This window comes from Eptatretus burgeri, chromosome 2 (assembly GCF_056783735.1).
Source record: "Eptatretus burgeri isolate ZD-2024b chromosome 2, Ebu_testis_v1, whole genome shotgun sequence".
In the NCBI taxonomy this organism is placed as follows: Eukaryota; Metazoa; Chordata; class Myxini; order Myxiniformes; family Myxinidae; genus Eptatretus; species Eptatretus burgeri.
This window is the reverse complement of record NC_140962.1, coordinates 47,712,262-47,729,125: the sequence shown is the minus strand read 5'-3', so window position 1 is coordinate 47,729,125 and position 16,864 is coordinate 47,712,262. Positions and strand designations below refer to the sequence as shown.

Genomic DNA, 16,864 nt, shown 5'->3' with positions numbered 1-16,864 from the left:
AGCTCCAAAATTACCCCTTGCTTCCTGTAATCGCTATTTTCAGTGTTCTTTCCCATCCCCAACACTTTACACTTGCTCAGGTTAAATTCCATCTGCCAATATTTTGCCCAATCCATACAAGTATCAATATTTTCCTGAATCTGATCACCACCCCCTCTGCTATCCACATTACCTCCAAGCTTTGTGTCATCTGCAAATTTGGAAAGCTTACTCTTACCCCTCTATCCAAATCGTTGATGTAAATAATGAATAGTAATGGTCCGAGTCCTGATCCCTGAGGTACCCCAGGACTTGCATCCTCCCACTCACAGCCACTCTTTGCTTCCTACCACGAAGCCAGTTTGGAATCCAGTTAGCTACCTGACCAGCCACTCCACAAGCCCTCACTTTGGCCAACAACCTCCGATGTGGTACCTTATCAAATGCCTTCTTAAAGTCTAGATATACTATGTCCACTGCCTTTCCATCATCCACCCAATCAGACACTGCTTCCTCGAACTCTAAAAGATTTGTTAAACAGGAACTACCTTTGGTAAACCCATGCTGACTACCTTTAATGAGTTTGTATTTGTTTCAATGGTTCCTCATCCGGTCCTTAATTAATGTCTCCAACACCTTCCCCACAACTGAAGTCAAAGTAACAGGTCTGTAGTTTCCCAATTCTTCTCTGGATCCTTTCTTAAATAATGGTGTTACATTTGTGACTCTCCGATCCTCCGGTACCTGTCCTGACTCCAGTGAACTATTGAAAATATCCGTTAACATCTCGCTTACCTGCTCAGCCACCTCCATCAATACTCTCGGGTGCATATTATCCGGACCCGGAGCCTTATCTTCTCTGAGATTACCGAGCTGTTAACTTACTTCCGTCACTCCAACCTGGATCTTCTGTAAAAGCCCTTCCTCACCTCCTTGATAGATACTCTCAGCAATTGGCAATTCTCCTGACTGTTCTTGTGTAAAAGTTAAAGCAAAATACCTGTTGAATAAGCCTGCCATCTCAAACTTCATCACTAACCACTCTCCTGGTGCTATTCCTCAATGGGCCCACACTGGTCCTGAACTGTTCTTTTCCCCTGATATACTTAAAGAAAGCCTTGTTATTATGTTTAATATTCTTAGCCATGTCCTTCTCATCCTCTCTTTTGGCTTACCGAGTTATTTTCTTAACTTTCCTCTGTTTACTTCGATAGTGATATAAATCTAACTCCAGTCCTGTTATTTTAAACCTAATAAATGCCTTCTGCTTCTCCTTAATAGCGTTCCTTATCTCACTACTCAACCACCCTGACCTCTTTCTGTTTCTAGTTTTACACCTCATTAGAATGGACTTACTCTGCACTCTACACATTTGGTCCTTGAAGGTTTCCCATTTCTCTGATGCTGATTGTCCTCCTGTTAGTCTCCCAATCTACATCACCCAACTCTCTCCTCATACCCTCAAAGTTTGCCTTCCTGAAACCTAATAGCCTTACCCTACTATCCTGAACTCTAACCCTCAACAGAATCTTTGCACACGCAATGTTATGGTCACTTGCTCCTAAATGCTCCCTGACCTCCACCTCCTCCATCATATTGGGATCGTTACTTCAAAGGAGGTCGAACACTGCACTCCCCCTTGTGGGCTTATCTAGAAACTGGGTTAAAAAGCAATCCTGGATTAAAACGAGGAAATCCTCATCTACTCTGCCCTTTCCCCATTCCTGGACACAATCTATCCGTGGCAAGTTAAAATCCCCTGTAATCAATACTCTTCCCTGACCACATGCCCTTTTGAATTCTCCACGTACTCCTCCTTCCTCCTCTTCCTTCACACCCGGAGCCTTATAAAATCATCCTTCCAGTATCTTACTGTTTTTACAATCTCTAATCTCTACCCATACAGAATCTTCAACATTTATTACTTCATTAATGTCACTCCTTTACTCAGATTGCTACTACTCCTCCTATTCTCCTTCCTATCACACCGATACATCTTGTAGCCTTCGATTTCTGTCCTCCAGTTACTCTCCTCCTTAAACCATGTCTCACTCACTGCAACTATATCGTACTCCTTGCTATCTACAGTACTTTGGTTTCAAGCTCTTCCATCTTATTATTTAAAATTCTGGCATTGGTATAGAATATATTTAAATTTTCCCTTCCAGAAATTCTATTTTCCTGCCTAGCCTTACTCATCACAATTACTTCATCTGTTCCTTCCTTAATAGCTTCCCCACCCTCCGCTGACCTAAAAAAGCCTGAATTCCTTCCTCAATTCCCACTGCAAACCTTGCTACCCCCTTTCTATTTAACATACGGCCATCATTCCGGAAACACTCCCTTTGTCCCCTAAATGATTCCCACTGCTTCATAAATGTAAAACCTTCCTCCCTCCACCATTCTTCCAGCCATTGGTTGACGTCTATTGCTCTGCTCATAATTTCTATATCATTTCCTAATCTTGGGAGAATCCAAGAAAACATGACCTCACAACCCTTTGCTTTCAGCCGCTTACTCGATATCCTGTGTCTATTTTTCAAAACTTCTGAGTGGTGGTATTTTTGAAGACCATTTCAAAACCTAAGAAGAAGTGGTGTTTTTGAATAGTCTTTCTCTGTATGTTGTGTCATCCTGTTCACTTCAGCCTTTCAAATGTGCTGCCCATCCCAACTTTATGCATTCACCCATGCACATTAACATTCTCTTCGACGCACACTAATTCTTTCCCATTCTGTTCCTCCCCAGGTCATCGTTTCTCATTTTCATGTTATTTCTCCTTTATTCTTTGTCTGTGTCTCTACTACCCCCTCCTCCCCCTCATGCACTTTGGTTGTTTTACATCTGCTGCCCTTTGTCATTTAGCTTCCCTGGGAGTCCAGATAGATCCTTGTGGAAAAAAAAATATATGTTTACATTTCATGGACTTTGGATGGAGGGGACCTCTACATCAGGAAAGGTGATTGGAGCTAGGGAGGTAATTGAATATGTAAATTTTGTCGTTTCTCTGCAAAGGGGCTCTTAGCTTACACTAAATGGTGCAGTGAAATATTCTCAGAGGACGACCAAATGTGAGTGGTCACCATATTGGAAATGGGAAGCTGTTGTTACACAGACTTTAGGCATTGCTTATTCTATAGAAAGCATATTGGGAGCAAAGTACAGATAAACTGCTCAGATTACCAATGCTATCTATCTCCAAGGGTCCAATTATAAGCGGCCGTTGCCAAACAGGATGGAAAACTTGCCAATTTATCCATGAGAAACACTAAAAATGTCATCAAACTTTGTCATGATGCCAAGTTATTATATACCAGTTATATATATACCAGTTATATATATATATATATATATATATATATATATATATATATATATATATATATATATATATATATATATATATATTGTTACGGCTGTGGAAATTTACAATACACCAGAAAGGTCCTCAGGTTAGATATATCGATAAGTTCATGTGTAGTTATTCCACACCCGTTGTTTAGAGGGAATATGTGTGATTCATCCGGACTGCGACGCTTTGAGTTAGCCATTTTTCTTTCTCTGTCGTTATTTTGGACCAATAAGTCCCCCAACAACTCAAACACCGCCACCTTTGCCTCTTTACCTCCACAACTCCATCCCGCAAACATCGCTTCACCGCCATTCCCAAACGACGCCTGCCAACAACTCAAACACCGCCACCTTCGCCTCTTTACCTCCACAACTCCATCCCGCAAACATCGCTTCACCGCCATTCTCAAACGACGCCCGCCAACAACCAAACCACCACAGCAAACCCCCACCACCTTCACCTTTCTCCTTCCACAACCAGCAACCACACCACCTGCCAACACCGAACGTCATGCTGTCCAGGGCCCGTTCAGTGATTGTTGCCGAACGCGTCGAGCCGCGAGTACAAATGGATGCCTTTGTAAGAGGGAAATCGGATCAGGAGAGGCTCACGCCCCCTTTTGCCCGACCAATGGCTAAACATCGGGTGGTGTGGCCCCGCCCCCAAGCGCGTTTTGATCTGCGAATTGGCATACACGCTCCTCCCCCGGTCTATAAATATGCGAGCACAAGGTGACTCGCGTGTGTTGGGTTGTGCTGAGCTGTGCGGTGCTGTGCTGGCTGGGCTGGCCGAGTGAAGACGAAAGTCGTCGTTGAGGTTGTCGTTGCTGGGTCGAGTGACGAGTCGCGGAGTGAAGCAGGGACGCGGAAGAGGGCTCAGGGGCGAGAGTTTGCCGGAGTCGGTGCGGTCCCAAGGCCCCGCTAGCGGGACGGAGCGTCCGCCAGTCCTCTCCACCCCGAGCATCAACAATTTCCCCCATCCGCGCTGAGATAGCGCCGGTAACCCCGTCCGTTCCCCACCCCAACCATGGTATCGACCGACCAACGCACGGCCGAAAGAAGCTCACCGACCACGCCAGGGGAACAGAGTCAGGCACGTTACGCTGACATTGCGGCTAGCCCGCCATCACGCCATGAGGGCGTGGGTAAGACCCCTTCGGTCTCTTGGACCTGGCCGCTTACCCAGGTCTCATGTACATTTGGTCCACGGATCTGTCTGCCCCCTTGCCTATGAAGGTGGCTTGAATTTGCTTTTTGTGTAAATGTGTGTGTGGTGCCAGTCTTTTAAGTAAACCTGAATAAGTGCTTGTACATTGCTTTATTCAGTTGTAGCTCTGCGTTGCTTTCATTGCTTTGACTGTTGTATGTGCATTCCAACTGTATGGCTGTGAATACGTGCTTGCCGTGTGTGTGTGTGTGTGTGTGTGTGTGTGTGTGTGTGTGTGTGTGTGTGTGTGTGTGTGTGTGTGTGTGTGTGTGTGTGTGTGTGTGTGTGTGTGTGTGTGTGTGTGTGTGTGTGTGTGTGTGAAATAAAAGTGCTTGTTAAATTGTGACCCGTTTCGTTGCATCCTTTCCTTCGTTTGAAGTTTCCATCTTGCATCACGGAAGGGATTGGTAGTGGGTTTAGACACCCAGTAAATAATCTGAACCGTCGAGGTCGGCGATAACTCCGCTCGGTTATCCCCCTTAGCACGGAACGAGCTGCTTAAGCGGTTCGTGTCCAGAGCCGACCTGCGGCGTGGTACAACTCCTCGGTACGCTATCCGCGTGGGTACTTAGGTATATGGACTTTCGGCGATTCACCCTATTTCGCGCAGGTAGAATGCAGACTGGGTTGTGGTGAGGTTAAACCCCCACCCGTGACTAGCTCCTTGCCGGGAGTTCCAAGAGGGTCACGACTGAATTGTCCGCTCCGGTGGGCGACGCGTCGCGATTCGAGTTACGTGGCCGATCGCACGCCGGGCGGGCGAAATTCGTAACAATATCATGTACATGATGCCAAGTTATCATACCACTAAGTCATGGTTTCCATTAAGGACAACCTTCTGTTCTGCTGATGATGAAGAATAATCATCATGATCAACTCCAATGGTGCTGTGACCATCTAAGGGTGGCCAGTCGTAAGATGTATTGTATGCGTAAGTAAGGCAATCTCTCATTGTATGTGTCAATACATTACAAACAGCATCTTGGGAAATTTGAGATTTTTTTTTTTTTTCGAGTACGGTACTTGCAAAATTACCCAAATTTGCCTGAGATCATCTTCCATCTGCTTTGAAATAAGATAACATCACTTTCTTCAACAATCCTTGCTGTTTATATTTGGCGTGAGCAAAAATCGCTTCCACTTCACCGTGAGCTCGGTGTTGGATGCTTTGGTTTGAACTTCCACTTAAAATTATTGAAAATTAAAAATATTTTGAAAATTTCAAATTATTCTTACTGAGATTTTAATATGCCTGTGATGCTTATTATCAGGTTGTTTCAACTTTATTTGTTTATGTAAGAGGAAGATGATCTGTAATAATAGCTACCACCGGGTGGCACTATACAATACACATTAACAACGAGAGAATTGAGGTCTTCCCCACCACCATGAACCCTCTCCCCCACATATGCTACCCAGACAGAAACCATATTTTGGGGACCTTTAGGCAACATGGTTACCTCTTTTATGTGATTATTTTCCTGCGTGTTTTTTATATTTTTTATTTTGGATACAATATCGAGGCTCGTATAAGAGCTAACATGAAGAACTTATAGCAAAGGAAGCAGGAGACACGAGGGGTGGGAGAGGGAAGTACACAACAGTGGGGTAAACAAGATGGTACATGATAAGATGGACACAGACACTGCTGGCAGACCTCGAGCGCCATGCGGAAATATTGGGGGGGGGGGGCGATAGATCACAGACAGAGCGGGGGGGGGCAGGCAAGGCCAGAGAGGAGACTGTGGAAGACAGAAAGACCACCGACCTGCCTGCGGTGAGAGAGTGAGAGACCCAAAGACTCAGCTTCATCGCGGGAGATACCAATGTTCCAAAATGCCTTGGTTTCCACAGCGTGAAGCTGAGAAAGGTGAGAGGCAGGAGCACCAGCCCAGATGGGAGAGCAGGACTCCATCAGGCTGTGGATGAAAGCTCCTCCAGCAAACCATTTAAATTTGTGGTATCAGACAGAAAGAAAAGAGCCCCATTATATAGTTATGATACAAACTTTATGTTCAGTGATCTTTACATGCAGTTACCTTGCATTGAAAAAAACACAATTTCTATGTCGGATTAATTCATTTGATTTCAGCCTATAATCCCCTCGACCTACCATGGGAGGGCAATGACCACCTAATCACAATTCGGGAACTGTCGGTACTTTGCATCAATTGAAAATTTTATAATTGCTTATTAAGAAATTTGAGAGTACAACTTTTTAAGAGCAGTTCCTTGTTAAGGCGAGGAGGGTGGGGAGCCAAAGTACTTGCAAAATACAACTTTTAGCATTAACCCCTTGCAACATTTTACAGCCGCAGACAAAGGATAAGTTGGACAGGTTGAAGATGCAAGCGGAGATGATCTGTCAACGACTGGGACGTTTTCGAATGCCATTTGCATGGACTGCCATCCACCTGCATAGTGTTGTGACCGGTGCTAAGTCCATGGAGCATGGGGACCATGATGGAGAGAATGGTATGATGGTTGCACCATCTACTTTCCAACATTTCACATGCATCATTTAAATTCCAAAAGGTTTTCAATGTAATTACTGTTAAACCTACAAGTTGCCATGTCAGAACACATTTTGCTACTTGTTTTGTATACTTATGATCGACAATAAAATGAAAAATCACTCGTAGAGTGAAAACTTGGCGAAACGGAACGGCACTCGGTTGAGAACATACCTCCGCCAGGCTGCATCGTCTACATTTTGTATGCCACTGCAAGGTCGGATCTCATTCCGGACCTTAACCAAAAATCAACTCAGCTTGTTATTGTCACCTCACCAACTCTTCCACCTCATTTTGTCACAAGTTGTCCACAACTTTTAGAGATAACATGCTATACATAGTTTTTGGCCGCATCTCTCAATGGTGAAGAATCACCTGAAAAATTCTCGAATCCAGATCCGGATTCAGATCTTCACCAAAATTTAGCATTGCCGTCCTTGGCCTTCACCTACACACACAAATAATTTCAAAACGATTGCTTGAAAACTGTTGGCAAAAATTATGTGACAATCAACAAATGAAAATCACTCACAGCGAGACACTTGGCAAAACAGCACAGAGTAGAACGGCACTCGGTAGAGTGCATACCTCTGCCAGGTGGAACAGTTCACATTTTGTATCCCACTGATGGATTGGATCCGAACCAAAATCTAATGTGCTTGTTCTCGTCACCTAACTTCCGGTTCTGGGTTTGGAGTGACGGTAGCTACTCTCAGGGGTCTCTGCCGACGTTCTTAAAGTTAAGTTTCCAGTCGTTATTTGTCACGTTTTTACTGTTTATTTCACCGACATGCTTGCTGTGTGTTCCGAGTTCGGTTTTGTTTCAAAAAACATGCTACTTTGTGAGTTTTCGTCGACCTTGTCTTATCCGGCTCCTTGAGGCCTACCCATTTTTCCGGTTGAGGTGTACAACAATCGTTTAATTGTATTTTCTCCCTATGACCATCAATTCCTATTTTCCCCACTTTTCCCAATACCCACCGTCTATCCGTCCCAATAACACACTCTCTCTTTGTCTTGAATTAAAAAAAAAACAAAAAAAAAAACAACCCTTTCTTCCCCCATACCCACAAGTACCGATCCTTCTTCTTCTTCTTCCTCTGCCGGCACACCATCTTTCTTCTATTTGAGCTGACTCACTCTCACCATTATCTTCATGATTTCTTCCTTCAACCTTCCATTCTCCAATCTTATCTAACCTTCAAAAATCAATCAAGAATGATAATTTTCCTTGAATCCTTCCTAACTATACACCTCCTGTAACCACGTGTCTCTTCACCCACTCCCTGTTACTTTTCATCGATCCATCCGCTTCACCCTGCGTTTACCGTTCCAAATTCACCATACACCTCCACAATTTTACTTCAACTTTTTCCTTTTCTGAAACTTATGCAATCCTAATTTAAAAAAAAAGATAATAATAACAAATAAATTCACTTTAAACAATACACCTCCCGTAACCACGTGGTTCTCCTGCAACCACGTCATCCGTTTCCACCCTCTGTGTTTCCGATCCAGATTCACCATTCACCTCATGATCTTTCCTTTACCTAATCTTAGGCAATCTTTATGAAAAAAATAAAATAATAAAAACTTCCTCTTATAATGCTTCATCTTCCTCTTTCACACGTGTGGTTCTCATTACTGCATCATAATTCACGACTCTTTTTCTATTTCAACAGACTGCTCTTAATTCGACCTCTCCTTCATAACTTGCCGAAAAAATCCAACTCCCTAGCTCCTCATCCAGCCCCTCCCCAAGCTCTTCTGCAATCCCCCACACGCTTTCAACAACTCTTCTTACCTCCCCCCCTCCTCCCTTGTCCTATGCTCCCCCTCCCCTTCCCTCACCTGCACCCAAAGCCTCCTCCCCTCCCTCTTCGTGAACAGTGTGGATCTCAAATATCCGGGGTCTTCGCTCAAACCTTACAGATCTTTCCATTCAGGTTGTTGCCACTGACAAACCAGACATAATCTGCCGAACAGAAACTTTCCTCCTTCAAGACCTCCAAGTATCTCTCCCAGGTGACTCCCTCATCCTGTATGACAGACCTGAGCCTCGTCCTGGTGGAGGAGTTGCTCTCTTCATCAAAGACTCTATTCCTCAATCTCCATGCACTGCCCTCACTTCCCCACACCCCCAGGAATACCTCTGGCTACGGATTCTCCTCCACTCCCACCTCATGTTTATACGTGTACTGCACTATCCACCAAACAGTGATGACCCCATTTACACCTCACCATCCAAAAACATGGACCATCTTCTATCTTCTCATCCCAACTCTCTCTTCCTCATATGTGGTGACAAATTGTCATCATGCCAGTTGGCTCGTGTGGGTACCTCTCTCACCTGTCATGGCACTTCAGAAAAAGACTTCTGTGACTCATTGGGACTGACTCAATCGGTTAGCTTCCTGACTCGGATCTCAACCAATGGGACTCCAACTCTTCTGGATCTGTTTTTGACAAATTTCCCTGAAAATATCTGCTGTTCTTTCTCCGCTCCAATCGGTTCTTCTGCCCACGTGCTTGGTGAAGTAAACATCTCTCTGGCGGCTATAAGAGAACCACCTCAGCTCCGTCGAGTCTGGCATTTCACTCAGGCTGACCTGCAGGGTCTCCAAGCAGTCTTCCATCACTGCTTTCTCCAACATCAACTCATCCTGGGAATTCTTTCAAAGAAACTTGCTCTCCCTCATGCACAGATTTATCCCCTCTCGTCTTCAGTTGTCCTTCCCTTCCTCCCGCCCATGGTTTACTGAAGCTTGTGGTGAGGCAGTTGTCGTGAAACAACTTGCCTTTGCCTCATGGAAAGCAAACCCAACAGAGAGTAATCTCAGTTCCTTCCATAAAGCTCAGAACAAGTGTGTATCTACCCTCAGGAGAGCCAGAAAACAGTCTTTGGAATATCAAGTCTGATTTCTCTTTCTCTCTTTCTCTCTTTCTCTCTTTCTCTCTTTCTCTCTTTCTCTCTTTCTCTCTTTCTCTCTTTCTCTCTTTCTCTCTTTCTCTCTCTCTCCAAATCCTGGTGGCATCTAATCAAATCTGTTTCTGGTGTATGTTCCCCCTCCATCCCCTCCCTTACCTCAAATTGCTGCACTGCTGGTACCGCACATGAAAAGGCTGAATGCCTAAACTCGGTGTTTGCATCTAAATCTTGTGTCTGAAACCCATCACTTTCTGTACCACCTTACCCAGTCGCACCCAACTGTCCCTGGACTCTGTGTCCTTTTCTGCTGACAAGGTGGAGAGCTTGCTGTCAAACCCCGACTCAGATTCTGCAACCAGTACAGACGGCATCAGCCCACTTGTCCTAAAAACCTGCTCTTGCTCACCCTCTCTCTGTCCTATTCACCCTCTCATTTGCTCAAGGTCATCTGCCATCTGCTTGGAAATCAGCAAACATCACTGCCCTGCATAAAAAGGTGCAAAAACATTTCCCTGCAACTATAGACTAATCAGCCTTCTCCATAACATCAACAAGGTTATGGAATCCATCATCGCTTCAGACATGAAATCCTTCCTCTTCTCCAATGGCTTGATTTCTGATCATCAATTTGGTTTCAGTCCAGGTCACTCCACCCTGGAAATGCTGATTCTGCTCTCTCAACAATGGATGGAGGTCCTCAATGCCATACATGAAATCAGAGTCATATCCTCAGACATATCGCGTGCTTTTGACATGGTCTGCCACCCTGCCCTGCTCACCAAACTCTCTTCCTATGGTATCCAAGGCCATCTCCACTCATGGCTCGCAGACTTCCTCTCCAACGTGTGGGCCCTATATGGAGTTCTCTCATTCCCTCTTCCTGTCCCGGCTGGAGTTCTTAAGGTAGCATTCTAGGCCCTGTTCTTTTATTGTTTTCATCAATGATCTCTCCGACTCTGGAAAATCCTCTTTATCTCTTTGCTGACGACTCCACCCTCTGCCGTACCAGCTGTCATCCCTCAGACTGGCAAGCCGGAGCTTCATCGCTCTCTGCAGATCTGGATAAAATCACAAGCTGAGCCAACACATGGAACATGTCCTTCAATCCTGACAAATCTCACACTCTCACGATGTCTCTCCGAAAAGACCGTTTAGAAAAAACCCACATCGACTTTCTCAACAGTCTTCTGGAAGAAATCCTTTCATTCAAACTTCTGAGTCTCACTATCTGCCATGATCTTTCCTGGGAAAGCCACATTTCCAACCTGGCCTCCAAAACCAGTCGCCAACTGGCAATCCTCCGTCGTGCAAAGTCCTTCCTCGGCCCACCTGAGCTCTTGACCACATACAAAGTTTTCGTCTGCAGCCTGATGGAGTACTGCTCTTCCCTCTTGGCTGGTGCTCCTGACCCTCACCCTTCTCGGCTTCACGCTGTGGAAACCAAGGCATTTAGGATCATTGGTATCTCCCGTGAAGAGGCTGAGTCTTTGGGCCTCTCACTCTCTCACTGCAGGCAGGTCGGTGGTCTTTCTGCCTTCTTCCGTCTCCTCTCTGGTCTCGCCCCCCCCACCCCCCGCTTTGTCTGTGATATGTCCCCACCACATTTCCGCAGGGCGTTCAAGGTCCGCCAACAACCCCCTTCTGGTAAAACTACCATAATCGCGACTCACCTTCACTCTTTCATTCCTCTTTTTTTCCCCGCCTTTGGAATAAACTCCCACACTCTGTTCAATCCCACTCCTCCCTCCAGGCCTTCAAAACACCTGTTCACCACCACCCCCGATAATCTTCCCCCATCCAAAACCTCGATCTTTTCTATCCCCGATAAACCACCCCAAACCGCTCTCACTCAAATTCCCTGCTTTCCTTCCTGAAAATCCCTGTAATGTCCATCTTGGAGACCCCGTGTTCCCCGCCCCATCCTTCTCCCTTCCACAGATCTCCAAATGTCTCTGTTCCCCACTGTTTTGTCATCCCCTCTCCCACCCTTCTTGTCTCATGCCCCCCTTGCTGTGCATTTTGTTTTGGCTCTCATACGAGCGTCGACTCTGTATACAAACCCCCATCCCCCCCCCAAAAAAACCCAACTCATCCATCTTGTTTTGTCATAACTCGTCCACAACTTTTTGAGATACATATACATATATATATATATATATATACATATATATATATATATATATATATATATATATATATATATATATAGTTTTTGACCCTATCTATCAATTTGAGAAATTAGGCCTGTGTTGACCTTTTGACCTAAAAATTTAATGGTGCTTGAATTCATTGACCTGGTATTAAAATCCTGTTAAAAAGTCAAGTTGATCGGATGAAAATTGACCATTTTGAAAAGGTTGCCCGTGTTGTCGTTTTGGCCTATATTGACGTATTGGCTGATATTGACCTAAAAAAGAATAGGTGTTTGAATTCAGTCACCTGATATGTAAATGCTCTTCAAATTTCAAATTAATCGCATTTAATTTAAGGTTTTTAGAAATCTGGTCTTTGTTGACCTCTGGCATATGGTTACCTCAAAAATAATAGGTGGTTGAATTCAGTGACTTGATCTTTAAATCCTTTTCAAATTTCAAGTCAATCGGATGAAAATTGAGGATTTTATAAAATTTGGCTCAAATTGGCCTTTTGGGCTATTTTGACCTTTTGGCCTAAGTTTACCTCAAATTTAATAGGTAGTTGAATTCTGTGACTTGATCTTTAAATCCTTTTCAAATTTCAAATAAATTGGATGAAAATTTGGCCCAAATTTGCCTTTTGGGCTATTTTGACCTTTTGGCCTGTTTACCTCAAATTTAATCAGTTGTTGAATTCTGTGACCTGATGTGCAAATTCTCTTCAAATTTCAAGTTGTTGAGGATTTTAGAAAATTTTGCCCAAATTGGCCTTTTGTCCCCATGTTGATCTCAAAATTCATAGGTGGTTGAATTCAGCGACCTGATACACAAATGGTCTTCAAATTTCAAGTCAATCGGATGAAAATTGACTTTTAGAAAACAATCAAATTTTTTTTCCTATGTTGGGTTGACCTTATGGCCTATGTTGACCTTTTGACCGATATTAACCTCAAAACTAATAGGTGGTTGAATTAATTGACCTGATGTGCAAATCCTGTTCAAATTTCAAGTTAATCGGATGAAATTTGAGGATTTTAGAAAATCTGGCTCAAATTGACCTATTGGCCTATGTAGACCTTTTTGGTCGACCGAATTTTATGAAATTTCAATGCGGAACTATCACATGGTTGGTGACATTAATCTTTGAAAATTTCAGAACAATCGGTTGAACGGTTTGGGCTGGAGGTTTCGCGGACAAACACACGCACGCACGCGCACACAAACGGAGGCGATCAACATATTTGTCAAAAAAACAAAAACAAACATTTTTGGACGAGTAACAAACACAGACAAATGCTGCTGACCACCATACTTGCCAAAAAAAAAAATGTTTTCGCCTAGTAAATATGGACAGCAGTAGACTGTACAGTTTAAGGTTAATAATACTCATGGATATGGAATTTAACAAAGTACCTTCATAATGTGTTGATTCTGTTCTTTGGAGAACCCTCAAGTTTTGATGATAATCCACAGGAATTGTATAGCATCGATTATATCTGCCACATGAGCCATTCAAAAGGCACTGTAAATGCTTTCAATGGATAATTAATTAAATAAATGATACATCACATGAGGGAAAATACACTGCACATGAAGACCAGAAATGATAATGAGCGACATAGTTATGCAAATGATTACCTAATAGACCGGTCAATATACTGCCTGACCCCCAAAAAATTGCAAATTTTTGTTTTATGCTTATTTCTAGTAGTTTATGATGTGGAAGACAACATATTAAAAGTTGGACAATTTTGACGCATGGGAAAGTCCCTCAGTGACGTCAGAAAGCAAGATGGCTGCGGCAGATAAAACGTCAAAAAATTGACTGATAATCATCAGACCACTAACAATTTAAAGTTAATTTTGCACCAATATTTGTATTATGATCGTTGCTGGTAGTTTATGCAGTGCTAAGCCTGAGAACATTCGCAATTTAAAGTAAATATTTGCACAAATATATGTTCTTTGATTGTTTCTGCCAGTCTATGACATGGAAAGCAACATATAAAAAATTGGACAATTTTGACACATGTGGAAGTACCATATGCCTTCTAGTCTTAGATTCCAGTTTCATCGTCCTCCTCCTCCTCCTCCTCTATGTCTGGTTCAACACTCATATTGTCACAGTTGCTGTCCTGGCAATGTCACACGCACTGGTGCATTCTAATCCATGCTTCCTACATGAACACCTTAGTGTTTTGCACCCCCCTGAACAGTTGCAGTGAATCATCTGAAGTAGTATGTCTGGAGCAGGGCTTTTGTCTGTCATCACTGGAACAAGTTTTCCTCCTTCTACCTTCCATCCCCACTCCGTTGGCTCCATTCCACAACAAAGGCCCATCCATTCCATTACCTGGTAATCGGTCCACAGAGAATGAAACTTGCAGGCAGCGGATGTCGGGGGCAGTCTTTCAGGAGTGACAAATGCCTTCGCCCTTACAACCTTTTTGCAGAGAATGTTGTATCTGATCGATGCCAATGAGTCATTCTGATTTGCTTTAAACAATGCCACCATTGCTCTGCAGCCTGCAGTTTCAATAACATCCTGACTCTGCTGTGGTTTACAGAACACCTTTGAGCTGTCTATCAGTTCCCTTTTCTTTCTTGATGATTCTTTGAAACCCTGACTTCTTTCCAATCCCAAAGACACGAGACGTTGCGTCACAGCCAGTTAATGCATGAAGGAACAATATATCTCTGCAGACTGCATTTCCAAGTATCTGCTGAAGGACTTTGATATTGTCGACATTTGATTTTGCCTCGTCAGAAAGGAAATAGAGTTCAATGCAGTTTGTCTCCACCATATAGAAGAGCAGGAGGAGAAGGAGATCTGTACCTTCTCCAATGAGGGTTGTAGATCTGGAAGCCGCATTTGCGACGGCCGCTTTTGCAATCTCAACATCAGCATCTCCCTCTGCTTGGATCACCTCACAGCCTTCCTTGCGTAACACCTCTATAATCAACAGTATCATTGCCTGCTTGTTTGACTCATTTGACAGAAAGTCCTCCTTTTTCCCAACAAATTTTGTTGACTCCATAATGTTAACCTTGGTGGCATTATTGTTTCTATTCCGACGTTTATGAGAACAGTCCTTTGTGCTTGGCCCAGCCTCATAACCATCAAACACAACAGTAGCTTTGCCATAGTGTCTGACTGTAAATGAGGCATATTCATCTGCAATGGAACTGTAGGTGAATCCCTCTGTCCACTTTAAGCGGTGAATAAGTGATCCCCTGTCAAGAACATAGTGATCTGTTCCTGGAACTGTCTGGTTGACAGCATTGTCAGATTTGGTTGTAGCATAATTCCTTATTGCCTCCGCCAACTATGGTTTATCTGGCTGGCGCAGGATGTTTTTTGCCTCAAAAAGAGACATTGGGTATGGGCAGAGTTCATATTTCATCACTTCACCTATCTGGAGATCTCCCGTCTGTGACACGACTAAGAACCTCTGGAATAGTAACGCTGGATCTATTGTGCGGTTCTCAGCAACTTTGACTGCCCTGCTGGATGCAAGTGTCTTGACTTTAGAACTCCTTTTGTGTGAATAGGAGTAAGCTGGGTGATCATCCATCTTCTTGACAATGTCACTACCTACTTTGAATAGGTCATGAACATTGACATCCTCATTTGCAGTAACCCCTGTGATGATATTGCGCAATGACTTGTCATCAGAAAATGGTGTGAAGCTGTCCAGTTTTTCGGCAACTTTGCCACGATCAGCTTCATCTCGACTCACCCTGGATGTTGTCAACTCCTTATGTTGTTCACTTGTTGAGTAGCTACTCGAGGTCAGTTCTTGCATAGCAAGGTTGTAGGAGGACGATATGGTTGAAGACAGAGTCCAAACTGCTCTCTGGTGCTCTGACATCCCACTTCCTCGAGTCAGCCCCCCTTGGCTTTTCAGTGAGCGCGTTAATGTCTGTTCTATCACAAGATCAGAGCCGAGGCCAGCCCAGTATTGGTCACTGCGTCAGATTACATGATAACCAGATTGGAACTTCTGATGAACCTCAGGGTTGTCATCCTCTAACGCAAGCATCTTCTCGAGATAGAGTCGAGCTGACTTCAGGTAATTGGGATGGCCAGCAGCTGCAAATATCGGCAAGCAAGCTGATATGGCTTGGAGATGCATCTCCCAGGACTCCGTCCGATCAGCTGCCACAAGTGCCCTTGCAATTCCCAACATACGCTGGTAGTTGATCCAAAGTGCACTGGTTTTCGAGTCCTTTGCAAGTTTATTCCTTTCCTGATTCAATCTATTGTCAATGAAATGAATGCACTCTGATTGCAACACAGACTCTATAGAGTCACTTTCGACAGTCTCCAGGGAAATGTACAGTCGCTCCAGTTCTGCCACTTGTTCTTGAAACACAGGGTCAACTTCCACAATGTTGCCAACAACCTGACGTGTGGTTGTATGTGATTCACTGTATTGTTTATGTGATTCACTCGGCATGATTTGTGAACACTGGTACCAGCTAGAATTCTGATGTCAACACCCCTTTCGGCACTTGCACAGTTGATGCCTTCTGCTCCTTTCTCACGAACTAATACCGTTTCCTCACAGTCCAATCCCCTTTGGCATAAAGGGCAGGTCTCTTTACCATATAAAGAGTTCATTTTCTATCTCTGAAAATACAAAAATGAGATCTTTTCGAAGCATGCAGTCAATTTACTTTGGCCATATACATTGAATGCCATCAGAGCATTCTCCGCCCCTGAAACCGAGATATTTATGTAAGATAT

The 16,864-nt window shown here is 43.8% G+C and overlaps 1 protein-coding gene across 2 annotated transcripts in view; it reads left to right on the top strand.

Annotated features, from left to right (window-relative positions):
• LOC147031988 (dedicator of cytokinesis protein 7-like) overlaps positions 1 to 16,864 on the top strand; it is a 272,420-nt gene that overhangs the window by 75,641 nt on the left and 179,915 nt on the right. For both annotated transcript variants that reach the window (XM_085869231.1, XM_085869229.1), the window contains exon 11: positions 6,850 to 7,012. In XM_085869231.1, the coding sequence (XP_085725357.1) occupies positions 6,850 to 7,012 (163 nt within the window). The remainder of the gene's footprint in view (positions 1 to 6,849; positions 7,013 to 16,864) is intronic.